This window comes from Heliangelus exortis, chromosome 1 (assembly GCF_036169615.1).
Source record: "Heliangelus exortis chromosome 1, bHelExo1.hap1, whole genome shotgun sequence".
Classification (NCBI taxonomy): domain Eukaryota; kingdom Metazoa; phylum Chordata; class Aves; order Apodiformes; family Trochilidae; genus Heliangelus; species Heliangelus exortis.
Genome location: NC_092422.1, coordinates 147,073,260 through 147,094,890, shown reverse-complemented (window position 1 = coordinate 147,094,890; position 21,631 = coordinate 147,073,260). Strand labels below are relative to the sequence as shown.

Below are 21,631 nucleotides of genomic sequence, written 5' to 3'. Positions count from 1 at the left end.
TGATTTTACAGAGTGAGAACTGGGCTGGTAACATCTCATATCTGCAACACGTTCTTTCCCACCCTCCCAGCAACAGGGTAAGCAGGGGCTGAAAGGCTGGATTATGGCTATAAACAACACGAGGCAGAAAAGATGGTCACATTCTTTATTTTCATTTTATTTCTTCTTTAGCCATCAGTAAAATGAATGGGCAGAAAACAACCAACTGAGCAGACAAACCCACCTTAGCCGGTTATTTCCAAATATAAATAACTGTGGGACAACTGAAAACGAGCCAAAATAGAAAAAGGGAGCTGGGGAATTTAAAAGACAAAAGTAAGCCTAGCTGCACTCCCTTTTCATAGTGTCAGTGAAGAGGAAGTACCATAACAAAATGGAAGCTATGGTTACATTTGATCAGACATTTATTCCAACGGTAGGCATGGAATTGCACTTTTCATGAAAATGCCAAAGCTGAATCAAGTCCAGTGCACGGGGGGCGTTTGTGCGCACTTAGCTGGATTTCTGCTGCAGCTCCTTCATTCTGTTCAGGGCACTGCCAGCCTGAAACCACTCAATCTGTGACTCATTGAAGGTGTGGTTCAGCATGATTGTTTCTTGGCTCCCATTGGGATGCTTGATGATGCATTTCAGAGGCTAAAGGAAGGAGACAGTTTTTATTTCCCCCCCTTCTCTTTTAAGGGGGCAAGTTAACTGAAGCTTCTCAAAGGAAAATTCCTGCATGTTTTTAAGGGGTTGAAAAGGGGATATCACAGCTCAAGGAGGGTTCTTAACGTAGAAATGTGGATGCAGTTCCTTCTAGGGAGTATTCATGCTTAAGGCAACAAGTCCAGGAATTCAGAATGTTGTACCAGGGTTTCTCATAATGGTTCAGAATGTGATCTGATTCTGACTTGTCCCGCAGCCCCCTCAGCCTGTGCTGCAGTGTCCCACCTTGCTAGCAGACCACCCTGCCCACGGGTGCCTGTGCTGCTTCAGGCCCCAAGCACACAGCTCCACACTGTTCCCTGTCAGTGGCACATCCCTGTCCCCCAGGCACCACCACAAGACACCCCGTTACCTTTCCCGGTGCGAAGTCTTTCAGTCCCACAATGCTTAGCTTGTCCACAGGATGAATCTTGTTGTAGTCTGCTGGATCAGCAAAAGTGAGAGGCAGTAGACCTTGCTTCTTCAGATTGGTTTCTGTGGAGAAAAAAAACCACCAAGCACACTTGTAACACCACAGTGCGGAAGACTGGGATTACCTTTTGGCTGCCCAGTCCTTCTCTGAGTAGTATTCCAGTGACAATTACTGTATTTGTAGCAAACCCAGCCTATCCTCTGTTCCTGGTGTATCTAACATACATAACAGGATTCCTGACAAGAGCGACCATAGAACCTGCCAGCAGACCAGGTTGGTTGCCCATATGTGGTAAGCCCTGAGGAAAGGTCAACACCAATTCCAAACAAACCCAATGCATCCTGTTTACACACATCACAGGGAAGTGGGACTCACCGTGAATCCTGGCAAAGCTCTTGGTGATGATGACCCTGCCCCCCAGGTGACGTGGCTCCAATGCTGCGTGCTCCCGGCTTGATCCCTCGCCGTAGTTTTCATCCCCAATAACTGCCCATTTGACACCCATTTTCTGTGACAGAAGAAACATATTTACATGTTTGCAGCCACTGAAGCAACGAATTAACAGTAAATCTCCACCCACACATCTAATTTCAGTGCTACAATACTGACATGGCTGTGCTATGACACCACTCCCCAGAGGGCTCCCTTTGATCCTGAGGAAGGACAGAAATAAAATAATTAAATGCTTCATAGCAGCTATGCTCATGAGGGCTGAGGAGGATTGCCCTTGGGACCCAGAGCAAACCCTTGCTGCCCTCTTCACTTCAATGGTCCTGTCCCAGAGCAGAGTTCACACCAGCCATGATCCCTGCTCTCCTTCTGGAAGTGATACAGAAAACTTTTTAACTTCTTTCTACTGGAAGAACCAATCTGAGTCCACTGCCCAGCTGTCCTGAGGGTGAAAGGACATTTCCTGAGGTTGTGAGCCAAGTTTTAAAGAATTAAGGGGATAAGATTAGAATTTCTTTAAGCATCAGACTAGTCACAGGTGAAATCATACCATCATAACAGGGGTTGGAAGGGACCTCTAGAGATCATCTAGCTCAACCCCCCTGCCAAAGCAGGGTAACCTAGAACAGGCCACACAGGACTGCATCCAGGTGGGTTGTAGAGGAGACACCACAACCTCTCTGCGCAGCCTATTGGAGTGCTCCATCATCCTCACAGTAAAGAAGTTTCTCCTCATGTTGAGGTGGAACTTCCTAAGCCAGGATATGAGATAAACATGCCAGGATGAGAGATTTAGTTGCAGTCTGGTGACACCTGTGCCTAAAGGTATCATCAGACAGTAGGTGTGCAGTGCCTAAAGGAGTTTGTCTACAATTTCTGGTCCCCTTTGGGACTGCCATCATCAGAGTAATTCCCAAGAAAAAGCCTCAAATGAATTCATAGCTGCTGTTACCGGGGAGCAGGAGGGCAAGGATGCTCCATCTTGGCACAGACTGCCCCAAGTGTAAGCATCCTCTTAAAATCGATGTGTCAGGGGAAAGCCTTACCTTGTAGTAACGGGCTGTGTCTGGGACTGGGCCAAACTCCTGGGTTAAGGCATTCCTCACAGAGTTGGCTTTGCCATTTTCAATGTTTATAGCACCAATGAGCAGGTTGTTGGAGATGTTGTCCAGGTGGCCACGGAATTTGAGCCACGGTCCGGCTGCAGAAATATGGTCAGTGGTGCATTTCCCTTTTACCTAACAGGGTAGTAGAAGAGAAGAATGTCTTGGGGTGGATCAGTGACTCAGCTCTTCCTCAACACTTTTTATTGTGAAGGATCTTCACATCTCTTTTTAAAGGCATGAACCCACAAATCTGTTACAGAACCAAGGCACTCTAAGGCCTCACCATGTTGTTCTGCATGTGCTGGGTAGGAAGAACGTTCCAAAGGGTAAATTAGAAAAATGACCCTAGCTGTGACACCTCCTGCCATGTCCTCACCTCCTGCAGCAGCAGGTTCTTCAGGTACAAAAGGCAATTAAGTCTTTCCTGATACAGCTCAGCCTCCCTGCTGGGGGAGTTCAGCAAGATGCCAAGTGTTTCCTACAAGTTGCCAACCTGCATGTAAATTCTCTCAGCTTGTAAAAATTTCCAACCAGAGATAATAGCCTTCCAACTGCCAAGTCCCAGAGTGGTTGCAAAGGAACTGTCAAAAACTCAAGCACAGCTCACTGTGTCCCTTGGGAGTACCTACAACTCTCTGCCACTGAGAACTGGCAATGTTCCTGAAGGTTCACTTCAGAACCCATCACTGTATTAACTCAAGCTTTCAACTTGTTAACTCACCACAGGCAGTGAGGAAAAACCCATGTCTTCATTAAAAGACTGAAATGCAATGTCTTAACTATTGTGATTTCTCTTTCTATAAAATGGGAGAGAAGACACATACTGATGGATGAAAAGTTCCTAACCACCTCATTCCAGACAAAATGCATCTTAGAACAGTCAGGTATTAGAGACAATAATGAAAGAACCCATCCACCTTTCCACTGCAAGTTATAAATGGGAGAAATTCTGCATACTGCCTGGTATAGGTAGATTCATATTACAACAAGGTTCAGTTTTCATGGTTAGCTAACCACTAACCCAAAGGACAAAAGGCTCTTAGTTATAATATAAAGAAGTATCAGAAGGCAACACCTGGAAGTAAGACACTTGCTTCACTTTCTGTAACAACATGGTGTAGGGGAGGGAATCACAGAGAACTCAAAGGCACATCCAGAGCTTCTAGCAACTGATGTGCAAAACCCCTTCTCAAGCAGTCCTGTCATAGCTGGTGTTCCCCCACTTCACTCCTGACCTTGATGAGGATCAGCATGTCTTCCAAGTCCTTGCCATCCCACTTATCAAAGGGCTCAAGAAGCTGGAGGCGCTGGCTGGTGGGGCTCACATCCACATGCTGCCCACTGCCATCCTTTGGAGGGTACTGATATGTGTCCTGGCCTGGGTCAAAGTCCTTCCAAAAGAAAGGAAAATCATCAGCCTCTGCCACCCCCAACAGCACATGAAGAGAACAAAACAATACAGGCAACTGCATCCATTCTAACTTTAACACTAATGAAGACGACAGGGGATGAAAGTTCCTTTACTACAGATAAAACACTACCAGTGACAGCCCTTCCCTCCCTCTGCATCCAGGCCAAGCATTTACCAGCTTGGGCAGCTCATCTGCGTCAGGAGCTTCTAGTTTAAACTTCTTCCCATCTGCTCCTGTCAGGTAATCTGTTTCAGGGTTAAATTTTAGAGTGCCAGCAATGGACAGGGCTGTAACAATCTGAAAAAAAGGAAAAAAAAAAAAAAAAAAAAGAGAAGTTTAAAGGCATATTCTTCCCTCCATCTCTTCATCTGAAAGATGAATCTTTCCTATCAATCCTATCAATCTCAAATCCTGCAGTCAAGCTACCAGCCAAACTACACAAGGTCTCTTCTGCAGGCAGAAGAATTAACTCTTAAAACAGTGGCCTATCCCACACCCCTGCTTGGCTGTTTCTTACCTCTGGAGAGGTCACAAACGCATGAGTCTCTGGATTGGCATCATTGCGACCTGTGAAATTCCGGTTGTAGGATGTAACTATTGTGTTTTTCTCTCCTTTTTTGATGTCCTTCCTGTGAAAGAAACAAACGTGATCATTATATCCAAAGGTAACATTGCTTCTAGACCTCTAGATTGCTGCTAAGCCTGCCCCCCCCAGCCTGGTTTTGGTAGCAATTGCTATCTTTTGGAAACATGAATCAGTGTCTGGACACGTTTTTTCTCCCTTAAGCACAGACTCAAAACCAAAGACAGCACAAAACCAAGTCAGACACTGATTCCTGGAGTAGTTTTCACAGCCCGTGTTGTGCACCATTAACTGTCTAATCAATAATCAAACAAGTACATTTTCTTTGGACAAACCACCACTAGCAATAACAATGCCACATGAGAACGTGTCTCCCATCCCTGCTACTGGGAATTTTCCTCCCCTACCAGTGACTGAAGCTGGACCAATTCACTTTTGCTGTTTTAAAAGGACCATTCAAACTCCAGCCCACTCCTAGAGTTAACCAATCTCTCTCCTCGTTTTTGGTTGACAATCAGAAGCCTCCAGGTGTGGCCACACTTGTGGCCATTCTGCAGCTTCGTTCATTTAAAGGCTCAATGTAAATCTGTTGTCTTTCACTTCTCCTTCTGTGGTGTGTATCAGACAGCTACAGCCAATGTCCTTTTAAAGATTTATTTGTAATTCCCAGCGTGTTATATTTACAATCTAATTTGGCTTCAGTGAGCACTTGTGAAGTTAGAGTGAAGTCTGTCTTTCACTTTACCTGTCCCACTGGCCAATGCATGGCCCACAAGCATTGGCAAGAACCATCCCTCCAACATCTCTCAGGATTTTTGCCTGGGGGCAGAGAACAACTTTGTTACTAGTAGAAAATCTGGAATAAGTTTCTAGGATTTATTATTACAGATTAAGTTTCTAGGACTGCTCACTCAAGGGAAGACACCTGTCTTCGAACAGAAAGCACCAGGCCCAAGAAAATTCTCTTGCTTGTTTCACTTGCAACTTTTGAGTCACTTTTAATAAATACAAGGGGTTTGATCCCAGGGAAGCTGTGAGGTAACACTAGGGAAGAGCACAGGATGACTTCCCATGATGTTCCCATTCTCCACCTACTTCAAACCGAGCAATCCAGCTCTCACAGATCTCTGACTGAAGGCCAATGGCTGGTCTGATTAGTATCTTACCCACTTCCTGTCCATGCAAGGAGAGAATTGGTGAAAGTGCAGGAAAGTGTGTGTGCCTGCTCAGTCCATTCACAAAATGATGCAATTAAGAGAGCAGCTGTTAAGGAAAAGTATGACTGTGGATTTGGTGGCTACATGTAGACTAATATAGTTGGTCCTTAAGCTGTGACAGTATCTAGTATTTACTAAATATTAGAACTGATTAACAAATTATTTCTGGTCCCCACAGAAAAGGGGATAAATTAGGGGGTGGTTCCTCTAGAGAAACACCATTTTAATCAAACATGAGTTTAGGCATAAGTTTAGTCTAGAAGGGAACTTTGCCCCTACAGAAAAAGGGCTTGCTAACATCCTGAACTATTCTTAAGGGAGAAAACTGGATTGCAGGTGGATACCAGCCTCTCATCAGCCATGGCCATCCACCGAATCTCAGAGGCAAAATATATCCCTTGCTATATACTGTTATCTCCTCAAGGCCTTAGTTCCTGATCACTGTCTCAGTCCTGTTCAGTTCCAATCCTGTTCTTATATGCCCTACTAGGAAAGATACCAAGTCAAAACACCACTGAGGTGACAGCAGGACCTACAGGTACAAGTAACACAATACTGGTTACTATAGCTCCTCTAGGAACCTCTAGGACTAAGTGAAGATAAAGAGGATTCTATTAGTTACCTCTGGGCTCCTGAACACTGTCTGTAAGAGAGTTTAACAGTACTGTGTGGAAGCATGAAGAGCAGTCATACTCACATAACCGTCTCTTTCAATGGTGGCACGGATCTGCTCTGAGCCTGGTGTGATTGTGAACTTTGATTTGCACTTCAATCCATGTGCTAGTGCCTGTTTTGCCACCGCTGCAGAGCGTCCCATGTCCTCGTAGCTGGAGTTGGTGCAGCTGCCAATCAAGCCTGTGGTGTTTGATGGAAACAGGGAGATGGTTACGGCAGTCCCCTGTTCTAGGAATCTTCTCTCTGACTCATCTCTCAGCAGGACATACAAGGAACAACCATGTTTTCTGCTGACAAGGAATCTGAAATGTTTCAGGTACCAACACTGCCAAGCCTCCCAGCAAGATACTGTGGTCACAAGCAACTCCTTCTCTGGCTTAGGAAGTTGCAGTCAGAACACACAACCTGGTCACTAGTTACTGTTTCACAAGAGTGTCACCTACTTGCACTTTGGTTGAGCCAATTATTACAGAGGTATTGTTCCACAGAGACAGAAAAGGCTTTGAATCAAGATGGCAAGAAACGGAGGAAATGATAAAAAGAAAGTATCCTTTGTTACAGTATGAAGACCACATGAGGACATACTGTACCATCCCAACAGCATACTGCTGCTAACCAGGAAAAAAAAAAAATCTTTCAGTTACAGCTGCTCTTGATCCCTTTATAACAGTATCAGATAATACATTTCCCACCTGGGATGGGGCCTTTACAAAGTATTTTCATTCTTTTTATTCCCCAGTGAGCAACACTTGAGAAGCCAGCAGACAGGTGAATATATAAATATTGAAGCCTGCTCTTTGACAGCAAGTACTAACCTTACTATGTCCCAAGAGCTGAACAACAAACTGCTGGGAGGACTGACAATCACACTCCTGACAGATCTTTGCAACAGACAAATCCATGCAACAGTTTCTAACAAAGGTGCTCTTCCACAGGTAACGCTCCTGTCAACCCAATCATTCAGAAGTTTCCAAGAAGGTCCCTTCAACTATCCCAGATCTCGTCCCACACACCTGGCCTAGATAGTCACTACTCTTCACAGCAAATTCATAAGGCCATGAAGAGATGACACTGCAGCAAAGTGAAAGGACATGCAGCAGTAATTAAAGGATCCCAAGCTATGTGACCAACCGCTTATCCCAAGACAGCAACATGGATGAAAGCAGAGGAAAGAGCAAATGCTACCCACCAACTCTGATATCAACAGGCCAGCCCTCCTTTTCTGCCACAGCACCAATATCTGACACAGGGTGCGCCAGGTCTGGTGTGAAAGGTCCATTGATATGTGGTTTCAGCTTTAAGAAACAGTGACAAAGTCAGAAATTACAGTAGCCAAGAAAAACCCCAAAACACAGCAGCAAATAAATTCCTTTCACAGCTCTATCTGAAGCGGTTTAAATAGGATTCACCTACATGAACACCAGAGCAGGAGCTGTCAGTGAAGCAGACCTGAGTAGTTTTTGTATATTCTAGCACAGTGCCAGGGATGTCACATCAAACTACCAACTTGGTTCTCATTCACACAAAGCAGAGCCACACCACAACATCCAAGGTGGCAAACAGAAAGGAAGCCTTACCTCACTGAGGTTGATTTCTATCACCTGGTCATATTGACAACCAGAATCTGGTACCAAGTGTTGCTGGAACTCGTCTGCCAGAGCAGCTATGTCTGGAAAAAGAAGGGAGATGTGAAAAGTGCAGCCAATATGAGGGAAAATAAAAAGCTTGGAATGGCTAAGCACAGGCACCACATACTCAATCTACAGACTCATTGCTTGTACCAGATAACCTACAGGACCACGCAAGGTAAGAAGTCACATCACTGTTACAGGAGGATGCAGAAACCAGAATACACTTTCACTTGACTACTTTCACTTCTAGTTACTTCAGCTACCAAACCCTCTTACCAGCTCGCCCAGTCTTGCCCAAATACTTCTTCATCCGTGGGTTGTAAGGGAAGATTGATGTGGTAGCTCCAATTTCAGCCCCCATGTTACAGATTGTTGCCATTCCTAGAGCAGTGGAAAAAGAGACCACAGGGTCAATGAGAAAGTCCAAGGCCATCCAGTTGTCCAAAAGCTAGTCCATGAAAACAACAGCAAAGCCAAGAGAGATAAGGGCATTGGCCACAGAAGCCTAATTCCACAGCAGACAGGACACACTGCATTGTGGCTGATTCATCTCCACGTGTCTGCAACCAGACTTTTCTGCAAGGAAGGAGAAAAGCTACAGTGATTCCTGCAAATACTGGAAGGGATGACATGGAACACCCTGGCTGCACTGAGCACCAAAGACATTTACAGCAGCGTCTCTACTACCTGTAATGACTGTCCTGTCCCTGCCTACCATCTCACTTATCTTTACTGAAAAGAGACAAAAATTTGTGAGAAATTTAATGGGTTGAATAAAGAGCTTCCAGCAATGGAAGACAATAAAAGAAAATCCTTTGCTCACAGCACTGGGGTCACCCATGCCTTTCAAGGACACAGTGATGAAGCTGTAGAAGCTCCTGTTTTATATTTAACAAGCTTGAAGCAGATATCACAGGTCAAGTTCCTCTGATTTCACAGAAGAAAAATCCCGAATGGCTCTGTTTGTAAAACCAATTATTTCAAGTTGTAGCCAAGCCATGTAAATTGACAGAAGCAGCCCAGTTTGAAGGCTGTTCTTCATGCCAAAGGAAAGGGCACTTCTCATAATTTGGTCCTAACTAGCACTGTTACAGACAACTGCAAGTTTTACTGGCTCAAATTCAGCACCCGAGACCCACAATTAGCTAGTGGAAGACTGCATGTGACAAACTGTTACTTTCTGGTCTCCCCTCTGCCCTGCTTTTCTAAAAACCTTTCTCTTAACAGCTGTCACACATGCACTCCCTTCAACGTGTTTCTTTCCTCTATCCACAACCTATTTTATCTCTGACATCTCCACCCTCTAAGCATATGCCAGAATATCTTCACCCTTCCTGTTATCCTGATGCACCACCACCTTACAGGACTCTTCACAATCAACCACTCAGTGTTTGCAAAGTCACAAGAAGATTTAATGCAGAGAGGTCACTGAGTGAAGGGGAACACTGTCTTGTTACACCACTCTCACACACTCCCTGTTTGCCATGTACTAACTAATCAGCTGGCCAGGCTAAGGGAGAACACATTTAGCTCTTCTTGCCTGATTCCCTTTCCAGCCTCCACAGACAACTCAACACCCATCTCCAACAACAATCCACTCCAGATAAGAGATTTGTGTTGTCTTACCAGTGCAAGAGATTGAATCCACACCAGGTCCATGGTATTCAATGATGGCACCTGTTCCACCCTTGACAGTGAGGATGCCAGCCACTTTCAGGATCACATCTTTAGGAGAAGTCCAGCCTGAAAGCTTGCCAGTCAGCTTTACACCAATAACCTGAGCAACATCAATTAAAAAAAAAAAAAAAAAAAAGTAAAAATGCCATTTCCTTTCAGAAGCCAAAACCAATTCCTCAGAATTTTTCCTAAGAATCAGGATGGTCACAGTACCAAACAGGGGAAAAGCCTGAAGTATCAGAGGATGTGCACAAGGGCTGAAACCTCTGCCAGGGCCAACTGAAGGAAGATCACTACTTGCTGAATAAAAAGGCTGGGAATGGAAACTCAGAGCTGCCAATGAATCACAGCCTGGCAGTGTGTGATTATGTAATGGTATATAGCACCTTATAAACACGGTGCCTGAAAATCAGTATTTCTTCCACATCTTATATCTCAGCCTTCATACTGAAGATTAACATTCCTTTTGATCCTACCTTTGGGCATTTGAGCTCCCAAGGGATTCCTGCCATGACATCCACAGCATCAGCTCCGCCTACACCAATGCAGATTCCTCCCAAGCCTCCTCCATTGGGGGTGTGCGAATCTGTGCCAATCAGCATAACCCCAGGGTAGGAGTAGTGCTCTAGAATGATCTGAAAATAAAAATGGATTGTTTGCTTGCTTGATTGTTGGGAAAGGAGGGGGAAGACAGTAGGAAAAAAGACAAGAACAAGAACTTAGATTAGTTTTTATTTCCAGATTTCAGTACCAAGAAAGTAACTGAATTTGTTCTGGACTGTACATTTGCTTGTGTTTCAAATTCCTTGTGGAGGATATAATGACAGAACAGGTTACCAAGTCCCAGCCCCCATGCTCATCCCAGTATAGTAAGACAACATTAAAGATTATCTCACTTTCTTAACTGGAAGACCTCTTCCTTCTAGTTTTAGCTTTTACTAAGGTGCTACCCTTAGACTCAAGAGTCTATTTCTCAGTCTCCAAACTCTCAATCACCTGCTGAAGGTCACTTTCAAGGATTCGCTTCGCTGGAGTTGGACTCTGAAGCTCTAAAATACAAACAGTTTTCTCCAGCCATAAAATGTCAGCCACAAAAAATAGCTGGTACCACAGCACGGAGGTATGTTGCCTCATGTGAGATAGTACAAGTGGTTTCAGAGCACAAATAACCAGAGTTGTTCCTACAACCTTTTGGAGGAAGGTTCTATTTCCTTTCTCTGTAGTATCACATCAAGTTAAAGTAATGTACTAAGATTTTTTGTAGCTCATTTTGTAGCTAAAAAAACACAGCCCATAGCTCTAGACTGCACCTGGCCTCAAGGTCCCTGCTGACAGGATGTCATTCATTCTCCTATCCCCTCCTTTTGCTTCATGCTGCACTGCAATTTTTACTGCCTGTGACTCAGAGGAGCAATGAAAAATGCTTACTAGGCCCACAAAGCAAATCAACAAAGAACAAATCAGGGAAATCCTGCCCAAGTTGATGGTTAAAAAAAAAACAACAACCCAAACCACCTCATCAAGTGGTCAGTTACCTTGGGACAGTCATATTCTTTTAAGGTGCAAGTGCTAAAACATAAGAATCTCATGCTTGGAAACTGTTCTGCATTTTATTCAGTTCACACAGCAACTAGTTATGTGTTGCCATTCTTGAGTACTTAAAGTAAACTGCTCTGTTTGGTGTCCTTATATACTCTCCTGGTTTTTTTATGGAACTAAATACATACAAAATAACCCTAAAAAAATTATGTTCCCAAAGCTGCTTTCCTGACCACCAAAATCAAATCACATTAGCCCTAAGCAACCATTTTGGCATCACCTCACTGTCCCAGTCTCACCAAGAGGAGCAGTCCACAAGCTATCAGGATATTTCAGGCTTCTGTGATTCACATGGCATGCTGCTGGAGCTACCTAATCATGCATCAGGTTACACTTTAACCAATATAACTTCTAAGAAAAACCACTGCTGTCAAGATAACAGAGAGGGCAAGCATGAAACTTCACCCACCACAAGGAAAGCAAGTCGTTTCCCTAAGCTGGTGAAATGAAATTCTCAAAGGATTTGCACCTGAGCTCTCTCTTCACTGTAGGGTAAAAGATGGCAAACACATATATATATATTACCTGGTGAATGATTCCTGACCCAGGTTTCCAGAATCCCACTCCATACTTGGCACCAGCTGTTGCTAGAAAGTTGTACACTTCCTGGTTTATATCCTATTCACACAGGGAGATGCACAGATTAGTAACACATACTATTTTTCCATACATCAAGACCTAATTTATACAAGTGCCCTTCCCTCCCATGCCTGCCTGTAGTTTGCTCCACAGTTTTGTAGCAGCTAGAGGGAGGGGCACATCAGCCTTTTAAAAATAAAAGGGATCAAGACTGCTTGCCAGTCAGTTGTAATAGACCATTTAATTTCATCCAACTTGTAGGCTGACTAAGCATCTTTTTTTAGTTTCAGGTTGCAACTATTGCAAGAGAAATAGCATAATTAAAGGAAAATCCTGCAAATAAGGCATTTTAAAATGCCCTGATCATTCCTTCTGTACTCTCAGGGTTTGTTTTTTTCAACCTGTTTCCCTGTCATCTTCTAACCCCTCCTTCCTTCTCTACCAGCTGTTCTTTTGTGTCACAGATGCTTTGCAGACATTTCAAACCCCTTAGATAAACATTCTGGCTTTATTTTTGCAGATTAAGAAATGGAACTGGAAGTTGCTTGCTGCTGTGGGAATTGGTGGGTGTCATTTCTCATTCTACCAAGTCCCCTCAGTACGACCACCACAATGCTGCCTTTCTTGCTGCACAACCACCATTTCTGGTGGAGGTCACACTGTGAAAACTGCTTGTGAGAAGAACCACAGTTGCCAAGGAAGTGTGACGCTATTATGTCCTGATAGTTCTTGGCAGAGGAGTGGCAGAATAGATAAGATAAGCAGTAGGAGGAGAGAGTTTCTTAAAGACTGTTCTCATGCAGCTATGCTTCAGGATAAAGAGAAAGGGGAAACTGGAGATAATGGGAGACTTGTCTCAGCACATATTTGCTGAAGTTTCCCATGAAGCAGCAGCAGTTCGTTCAGCCTGGTTTTCCACTGGGAGCCAGGTCACTTCACTCTGTTTGTGCATCCCTCCCCCAGTAAAGCATGTTGATGTGCCAGGAGCAGATCCAAACCACTCTCCAGCCTGCCAGCATTCACTGAGTGCCAATTGGCAGCAGAGAAGCAGAACCCAGTCAGAAGAAGGCAGGACCTTTACTTGCTCTGCTCAAAGTAGATGGACTCAGTTCAGGGCTGAAGCACTAGAGAGAGCAAATGCAGGAGTAGGGGAAAGGGGAAGAACGAGATGATGGGAAGAACAGAAATTGTCTTATTTAGTTAAGTTCCAAATTCTTAGTTGCACATAGGGGCAATAAGTTATTAGGGGCATAACTTTGGACCCAAACAAGTGAAGCAGAAATTCAGGAAGCTTCCCAAACTCACTCCTGGATGGTGTCAGTTGTTTTACTGTGGCCTGAAGGAGGAAGCCAGAAGCAGTTACTTCAGCATCAGGAGTTTGAGATATAGATATGAACTAAAATCTTAAAATACAGCTTAGAGCACTCAAACTATTTACTGCTTGTAATTTTTGATATTAACATCCCAGGCACAAATTCTCCTGGTTCTGACAGTAGAAATAGGCTAGGTCAACTTGGACTGACAAGATTTCCCCACTTCTCTGCTATGCTAAGAACGTGCTCTTCCTTGGCAGATGCACTGTGGTATGCAGAACAGAGGTGAATGTGTCTATATTTAACAGAAGCCCTTACGGAGAAATAAGCAGTAAAAACAGTGAGCAGGAAATTTAAAATTAAAAAACACAGTGAATCAGCAGTTGGACGAACAGCGCATCAAAATTCCCAAATAAAAAAACACCCTCCATGCTTTTATACACGTTTATACCCAACCTCACTAGCCCTGAAAGCTGCACATGCTTCAGCTAGTGCTCTTCAACTGATCACTAGCAAATGGTTTGGGAAACAAAAGTAGTTATTTGCTCCCTGCTCAAAGGATGCATGAGTGCAATACAGATACATGCTCGGAAAGTTTCTCCCACTGCCATACTGTGTCATGAAGACTGTAACTCTCTAGAGTAATCTGTCTTGCTGCTTTTCTCTTTAAAACAGATTTTTCCCCTTCCTTAGCTGAAAGATCTCCTGACTCTCCAGAACACACATATGATCTGGGCTTCTATCATGAACAGATTAAGACTACCTTCTCCTACATTCATGGTACTTTAAGCCAGGTAATGGATGAATCCCAGCTGAAAAAGTCCCAAAGATCCATTTACTCTCTTTGCTGCATCTAACCTATATGCAGAGCTGACCACCACAGGCAACCTGTTGCCATATCTGATTCATGTCTGTACTTCTGGGGGAAAAAAAAAAAAAAAAATCAAATCCCTTCCTTCAGCTGGAAAGAGGCTTTCAAACAGACAGAATTTAAGTCTCTGAAACAGTGACCTTGGCTCTTCGGAGGTCCTTTTCACCACCTGACTGGGCTTCAATGAGGTGATCACAGTGGATGGTGGAAGGCACAGCCACTTTTGGCAGCCCACTGCTGATGAACTGCAGCATGGCCATCTGAGCAGTGGCATCCTGCATAGCCACCCGGTCTGGCCGTAAGCGCAGGTAGGTCTTGCCCCGCTCGATCTCCTGTTTTGCTGGGTCATCCAGGTGTCCATACACAATCTTCTCAGACAAGGTCAGGGGACGGTCAAGCCTGGGGAGAATAATTTTAGTATCTGCATCTTGTGTACTTCGACATTTAACCTTTTAAGCATGTAACAGAACACTTTCCTATATCAGTCAGACTGCTAAGACCTATTAACACATGGACACCTGCATGCCCTTACAGCACTAAAATATCAACTGGCAGCTCACTAAAACAAGGGCTCAGTCCAGAAGGTTCAAAAGTATATGGATTGATGTCACTTTATGCTTTATTATTATCTTCCTAAACTGTAAAAGAAACATTGACTCTGATCATTTCTTAAGTGACATCTAAGGTACAATTAATCAGTTTCACGACCTCAGATGTTTCATCCTGCAGCTGTATTGGTTGAGGAATCTGTTTATGTCGGTGGTAGTGAGGTCTTCTGAGAAGTAACTAAGTAGATACAGTGACCTGAAGTGGGGGCTATTGCCTTTAACAGAGGCTGCAAAGACTGAAGAACACATCACACAAACCACTGCTGAGGTAAGAGATGCAGGAACCACAACTTAACAGGTGCACAAGCCTCTATCAGCAGATTAAGGTCACTGTTTACATATGCTATGAATTCCTGACCTTCCTCTCTGTGCCTAACGCCCACAGAGGAACACAGGTGAAGATCCACTGTTGAAACACAGTGCAAAGGAGTATTAACCTGTAATGACTGCTGCCCACACACTGCTTCCCCAGAAAGGAGCAAGGGCCAATATGAAGGCTCTTCATAGAGGACATCAAAGGTAGAGCCCTTCCTAACACATCCTCTGCACTGACCTCGTTCTCTGCATTTCACAGTGCTTCAGCATAACCTTCCACCCATCCCACCGTGTCCCACCATTATCTGGGGACACTACAACTCACGTTTCACTACATTTGTGACTGCCACCACTCAAACCTGCTCCCCTTAGTAAATATTCCCCCTATGCCGGGGACCCATGACATTTTTTTCCACCTCTCCCGTCACTTCTGAGCTGAATTCTGCACATTGAGCCCTCCCCTCTCCCCTTTTTCTCTCTTACCTCTTACGGACAATGTTGATATTCTTCTCCAACTTTTCATAATTTACATATTCATTTGGCTCAAAGTGGCTCATGGCCACCTTGGCCCGCTGGCACAGGACAGGAGCAACATGGTAACGTCGTATCCCACTATTCAAGGCATGCTGGAAAAAGAAGAGCATTAGCACTGAAACCTTGCAGAGTGAATTCCTATAACATGGCAATAAACAATTGGTTTTTTGGTTGTTATTCCTGGGATTTAAGAGGCTGAAGAACAGAAAAAAATGCACAGGTTTTTAAAGACACCCAATGAGCATTTGACCATACAACACTCCATATTACGTTAAAGAGTGAGACACCAGGTTAGATAGAGTTACCCACAATGAATAGCACTTACCAAAATTACTTCACATTTCTATTTACAGCACCAGATGCCTCATGCTTTCAGTGAGAAATCTACTTTCAGACAATGCTGAAAGAATTCTTAAGCAAAGACCAGTTTGCTATACTGCTGACCTTTGTTTGTCCTTGCTCACTGGTACTGAATTTATACTGAAGGACTGGCAGGTGACACTGTATGGGACCAAGCAGAAACTTGTCTCTTCCACCATCCCACACAAAGCTCCCTATGCAGGGTCCCTGCACACCATTACAAAACTTGCATTTCCACATAAAGTGAACACTATTTGAATGCTACCTAGAGTAACTTTGATGTATGTGCCTGGTCTGTGATGTAACACAAAGCAGGAGAGAGGCAGAACAAGGAACAAACACATCAGCTTCACCGACCTGGCTGCATGGATTGATGTGCTGTTTTTCTTAAGTCTCACAATGGCATCCTCACCTTTCCCCTAAGAAAAGCCCTGCACCTGCCCTGCAGGTGAGTTAATATCAAGACAGATGAACTATACTGCGAGCTGCACACATCAGCAGAAAATGCCATGGAAAAAAAACCTTTTCTTGGCAACCCCCATGGTTCCCTGGAACATGGGAAAAACAGTTCCCTGGAACAAGGGAGAAGGGCAGGCTACAGTGAGGCAGCTTCATAGCACCTGACCTGAAAGAGACAGGTCAGTGCCCAGGGTTAAAAGGCTCTCATGCAGCTTTGAAAACTGAGTCAAAGGGCAGCCTCCATTGAAATTTCCAAGGTTTGGCACAAACATTTTTTACATCCTTTGAAAGTCCCAGTCATCAGCACTGAAGTCTCAGAACAGACTGAAGACAAAGAGTTCAGAGTTGTTCTTCCTCCAGTACTACACTTAAATCTTAATCCCATTTTTTCTATTCATCTTCTACTTCAGTGAAGCAAGGCTGTGATACGTACAGATCAGTAAGCACAGGAGAACTGCACAAAACATCCCTTTTGTATGGATGACTGTAAATCAGCAATACTCCCAGTGCATACCTAACAACACAGTTTTTGAGCTGTCAAAATGCTAGTCAACTCTTTAGATCTCTTCAAGCATTTTTAATTTTTCCTTATGATTTTATTTTTTCCAGTTTTCTTGTTATCAGCATTGAAAACATTGCTGGAAATCATCAGAATCAATGAGACACCACCATTTTTTATCCAAACCTCGGTTTATTGCCCTTTTTGTAACACTTTTTAGTATCTTACACAATAAGAAGTGAAAGCAAACTAGGCGAGGTCATAGTCAACAGACTATCAATAAGGGTGTAGTCTGCTTTTTTACCAAGCAATTCTAAGATATTTGCTATATAGCTTTTGGTAGCAGCAATGCAGACCTACAGCAGCTGCACACCCATTTCATTAAAAAATATCTGAAGTAAGCGAACATGGCAGTACAAGAGAGGGCACTGCTCCTCCAGGAATGCAAATGAAACTCAGCTATCAAATTTCATTGTGCTGCACTTTAAGCTTAGAACTTCCAGAATGTATCACAAGTGTCAGAGCTGAGAGATTGCCTTCCTATGCTACAAAAACCAAACCCCACACCCTAAACCACACCAAACACTACCTAGCTTAACTTTTATAGGCTGCTCTTTACTTACCAGCTATATAATTTCTGTTTGTTTTACTCTGCCTTTGTTTTGTTTTGGGGTTTTTTTTTTTGTTGGTTTTTTTAGTTTGTTGGGTTTTTGTTTTGTTTTGTTTTTAATTAAGTATTTACCCAGCACAATTAATGCTGTGAGAATGTCTTTACCTCACAGGATACCCGTTATCTAATGGAAGCCTCTAACTGCTAGAGTGGCTGGAAAAAACACTGAGGGATTTCATCACTGTTCATGGAAAAATAATCTCTTCCCTGGACCTGGAAGTGCATTTGGCTTAATACAGTAATTTCTTCTTCCCCTCCCTGCAACTTATCATGTAAGACAATTGATTAATGGAGTTCCTCTTTGTCACTCAGTAAACTGAAAGCTAAATTTCACCCTAATGCAACATACAGAAAAACAGATTTGCAAATTAAAGTAATGGCAGAGGGTTCATAGCATTCTAATCTTCCCCAGGACCAGAGCTGATTATGGTAAAAATCTGATGCAGGGCTCTCCAAAGAGGTTCAAAGAAACTTTTACCAAAAAATCCCAACAAACAACAAAACAAGCCATAAAATCTTTTCAGTTTGAGTATACATGTCTATGTATCTTTTTATCTCATGAAATAGCTTGGTGAAACATAGTATTTATTCAAATACTATCTAAATATTCAATGGGTAATCACAGTAGCAATAAAAAGTAGTTGACTCCTGCTTGACCAGAACTTCAGACTACCAGAAGTGGCAAAGGAGCACAACTGAGGTGAAGGATATTGCCTGCACATAGAGATCAGCAAGAGGTGTCTGGAACACTGCAGGTCTGTTTCTGTAATGTCCAGTAAGACTGGGAAAAAATATTTTGACTCATGTGGTTGTTCTCATGTTGGCACCCAGCAAACCAACAAATCCATCACAACAACAAGCAACAGCTGCCTTGTTGTTGCTTGGCTGCCTGGTTCAAAAGTCTGATGTCTTCTCAAAAAGAATCTACACTATATCACCTGTCACACCTGTTGATTCTCCATGTCTGTTCTTTTTCCACTGCATCTTCAGAAACAGGGTGGCAGAACTACAAGATAAATGAAAAGTTACAAGCCCAAGAGTTTCAAGCTTTGTTCCCTCTCACTCTTCCCTGAAAAATCAGGTGATCTGGGTGGTCTTCTATGGTGGATTTTTACTGAGCAGTGAGAAGTGCCTTGAGACCAACAGGCAAGGAAAGCAGACAGACAGAAACCTATATTTTCCCTTTTACTCAAGAACTGTTGATTTCCAGACTGATCATGCAGCAAACAGCAGTCAAGTGATCTGTTCTCATCTGGCACTGAATTTATTGTCCCAGCATCTGAGTGTCTTTATTCAGATTTCAGCAAAAGAAATGGCAGTAATCAAAGTATATTGGTATTTCGGCAAGTGAAAAGCTTCACTAAAAAAAACACAAAAAAGCCAGACTATTAAATGTGTCATTATTTCTGTCATCTCTGTTTGGAAGACAACACTTATCTTCATAGATTTTAAAGGCTCATCTTGAAAAGCTACCTGTCTTGCATTTAGCTCACTACAATGAATAGTCCAGCTGCAAGGAGAATCTGAATTCAGAAACTTACATTTTGACAGCAGACATGGTAGACAAGTCCAGTAATCAAGACCTCACGTTCAAATGAGCAGCAACTATGCTACAGGCACTGCTATTTGGGAAAGCAGTCCTAATTGAAAATTAGAAATCCTAATTGAAATGCAAAATAACACTTTTCCTCATCCTCCCTGACCTAAGAAAACTGGTCAGATTTCCAGCACTCAGCATGATTCAGACTAAAATAAGCAGTGTGGTATAATCAAACTGTAAATGCAGTCTAATTTTCTAGACCCACCTCCAAAGAGTAACCAAAATTGCAGTTCTGAAGATGAGTTTAGCTCCAGCCTACAGCATCCATACATGATTTCAGTACTTACCTACAAGGCCTTCAATAAACCCCTGATACTTCAGACAGTTTAGAGTTTTACAGCATTAGTCTTTCAGTCAATCTCAGCCAGTGTGGCTCAAGAAATGGGATGCTACTGAAAGCATTTCTCAGACAGGCATGAAAAAGATCCTGACCCTTTGAGGCTATTATAAGACTTGTACTTTAAATAGACTGTCAGCCCAAACTGAGCTAATTCCAATTTATTTCCCTTAGAGGTAAAGCTTCCTATGCAGCTCCAATTCCCAAACAGACCTAGGGCAGGAGAATGGGTAGAACCAGTAACTTGTGCCATGGTCAATGCTTGGCATTGTCACAGGGATTGCAAGGTAATTCTCATATTCACTAATTGGGAAAAAAACAATTTACTTCCTAAAAAGATCACCTAGAAGTATGCTTGATTACCATCACAGATTTAGTCCTTCACAGGGAAAGAAACCCACGTACCCTGAGCCTGATAACAGAATACAGCTTCCTAAAACAGTGAATTTCCTATATTCACTGTTTCAGTACAGCTTTTGTTTTAAATTATACAATATTTTTAGCAAATGACTACTTGTTCTCATACAGTAACACATCTTAAAATGAGAAACAATTTATTACCCTAATAAAGGATTTATCTTCATTTTACAAGTAGTCATTTATGTTCAAAGTACAAATTTAAAAATATTTAACAACTAAGAATTACTATATCCAACTCACTGCACTGGTGCTAGTCCAGTACTTTTGCTTAGATTAAAAAAAAACACCCTGTACTTTACTAAAACATCTACCTCTGAAGTAAGGAAGTAATACAAAACATGAGTTAAGCCTCACAAAGTACTTTCAGAACACTAGAAGCCATGTTCTTACTTTGGAAAAGGGAACAGGCAGGCCAAGGTCACAAACGACAAACTGAGAAGTTAATTGCCTGACTTCATCACGTGCTTTACTAAGGGGAGCACAGCCTGCCTTATCCCTGTTAGCAGCCTTCAGAAAACTACATACTGATATTACTCTTCCTTTAAAAGATCATGAAAACTTTATTACTGAGTACACATAAAATGAAATACAATAATGCCTCGAGTAAGAATTTTTACAGTCGACTCGTATTAAAGGCAGATGTGGCTTTTAAAAGAATATGAGACCCCCTATCCCTGCCTAGGAAAAAGAGGCAGTTTATGTGCCTGTCCAGACTGATTTTTGAGTCTCTCTAGGTCCCATTTATATACAGACCCTGGTTATTTTTTTCACCCAAGGACCCTGGTTCTACTAAAGGGAGGATTTGGAAGCAAAGTAACCTAAACATAAGAGCCTTTCCACTCAACGCAACAAGAAGTCACCTTATGCTGGTGCACGCTGATAAAGGGAAGAGATAGAAGTCGAGAGAAAGAAAAAAGCATGGCCCAGGGAAAGACTTTTTTATCTCGCCATCAGGGTCCGTGCCCTCAAGCTCACCGCGCCGCCGGGCCCGAGGTTTGACAGCCACCTCTGCCCGCCGAGGCGGGGACCGGTCGGGCCCCGGGAGGCGGCAGGGCCAGGCCGCGTCCCCGCCGCCCCGTTAACCTTGCGCTCACCTTGAGGGCCGGCCGGGGCCAGCGGCGGCAGACGCCCTACCCCGGGGCCCGGGAGGCGGCCGCGCCACCGCCGCCGCGGCCTCCCCGCCATCGCCATGGAAACGGGGAGATGGGCCGCGCCGGGGACACGCTGACCTACACGCGGAGGCGGGGACAGGCGGGGACGGGACAGTCCGCACCGAACTCTCACACGGCCGCCCTCCCACACAGCCGGCGGGTAATGGCCTTGACCCCGCCGCGGCTCCCTCTGTCTCACCCGCCGCCGCAACCCTCGCCCTCCCCGCATTCCCGCTCACCCGCAGCCGAGCCGCCAGGACGCAGTACGGCGCCATTTTGTTCACTGACAAAGATGAAGTCGCACCCCGATGGCGTCACGCGGCCCCTTTCACATCTCCGGCGCGGGAAGGGGGGGGCAAGAGGGGCGCATGCGGGGCGGAGCCACGCAGGTCCTGGCAGGGAGGTACCCGCCCCCAGAACGCGGGGTCCCGCCCGGGGTGAGGGT

The 21,631-nt window shown here is 43.9% G+C and overlaps 1 protein-coding gene across 2 annotated transcripts; it reads right to left on the bottom strand.

Moving 5' to 3' along the window:
* Nucleotides 1-131: 131 nt before the first annotated feature.
* ACO2 (aconitase 2) lies at nt 132-21,574 on the bottom strand. Of its 2 annotated transcripts, none has more exons than XM_071732098.1 (18): nt 21,426-21,574; nt 15,640-15,782; nt 14,374-14,632; nt 11,996-12,088; nt 10,348-10,506; nt 9,821-9,971; nt 8,471-8,575; nt 8,141-8,232; nt 7,753-7,858; nt 6,586-6,743; nt 5,417-5,490; nt 4,606-4,717; nt 4,263-4,385; nt 3,912-4,067; nt 2,617-2,808; nt 1,496-1,628; nt 1,061-1,182; nt 132-636 (listed from the first exon to the last, which is right to left on the bottom strand). In XM_071732098.1, exons 1-18 carry the CDS (start codon nt 21,459-21,461, stop codon nt 493-495), a joined length of 2,358 nt encoding a protein of 785 aa, XP_071588199.1. In that variant the 5' UTR covers nt 21,462-21,574; the 3' UTR covers nt 132-492. The 2 variants fall into 2 exon arrangements, with proteins under 2 accessions (XP_071588199.1, XP_071588209.1); XM_071732108.1 differs by lacking the exon at nt 21,426-21,574 and adding an exon at nt 21,130-21,226.
* Nucleotides 21,575-21,631: the final 57 nt, after the last annotated feature.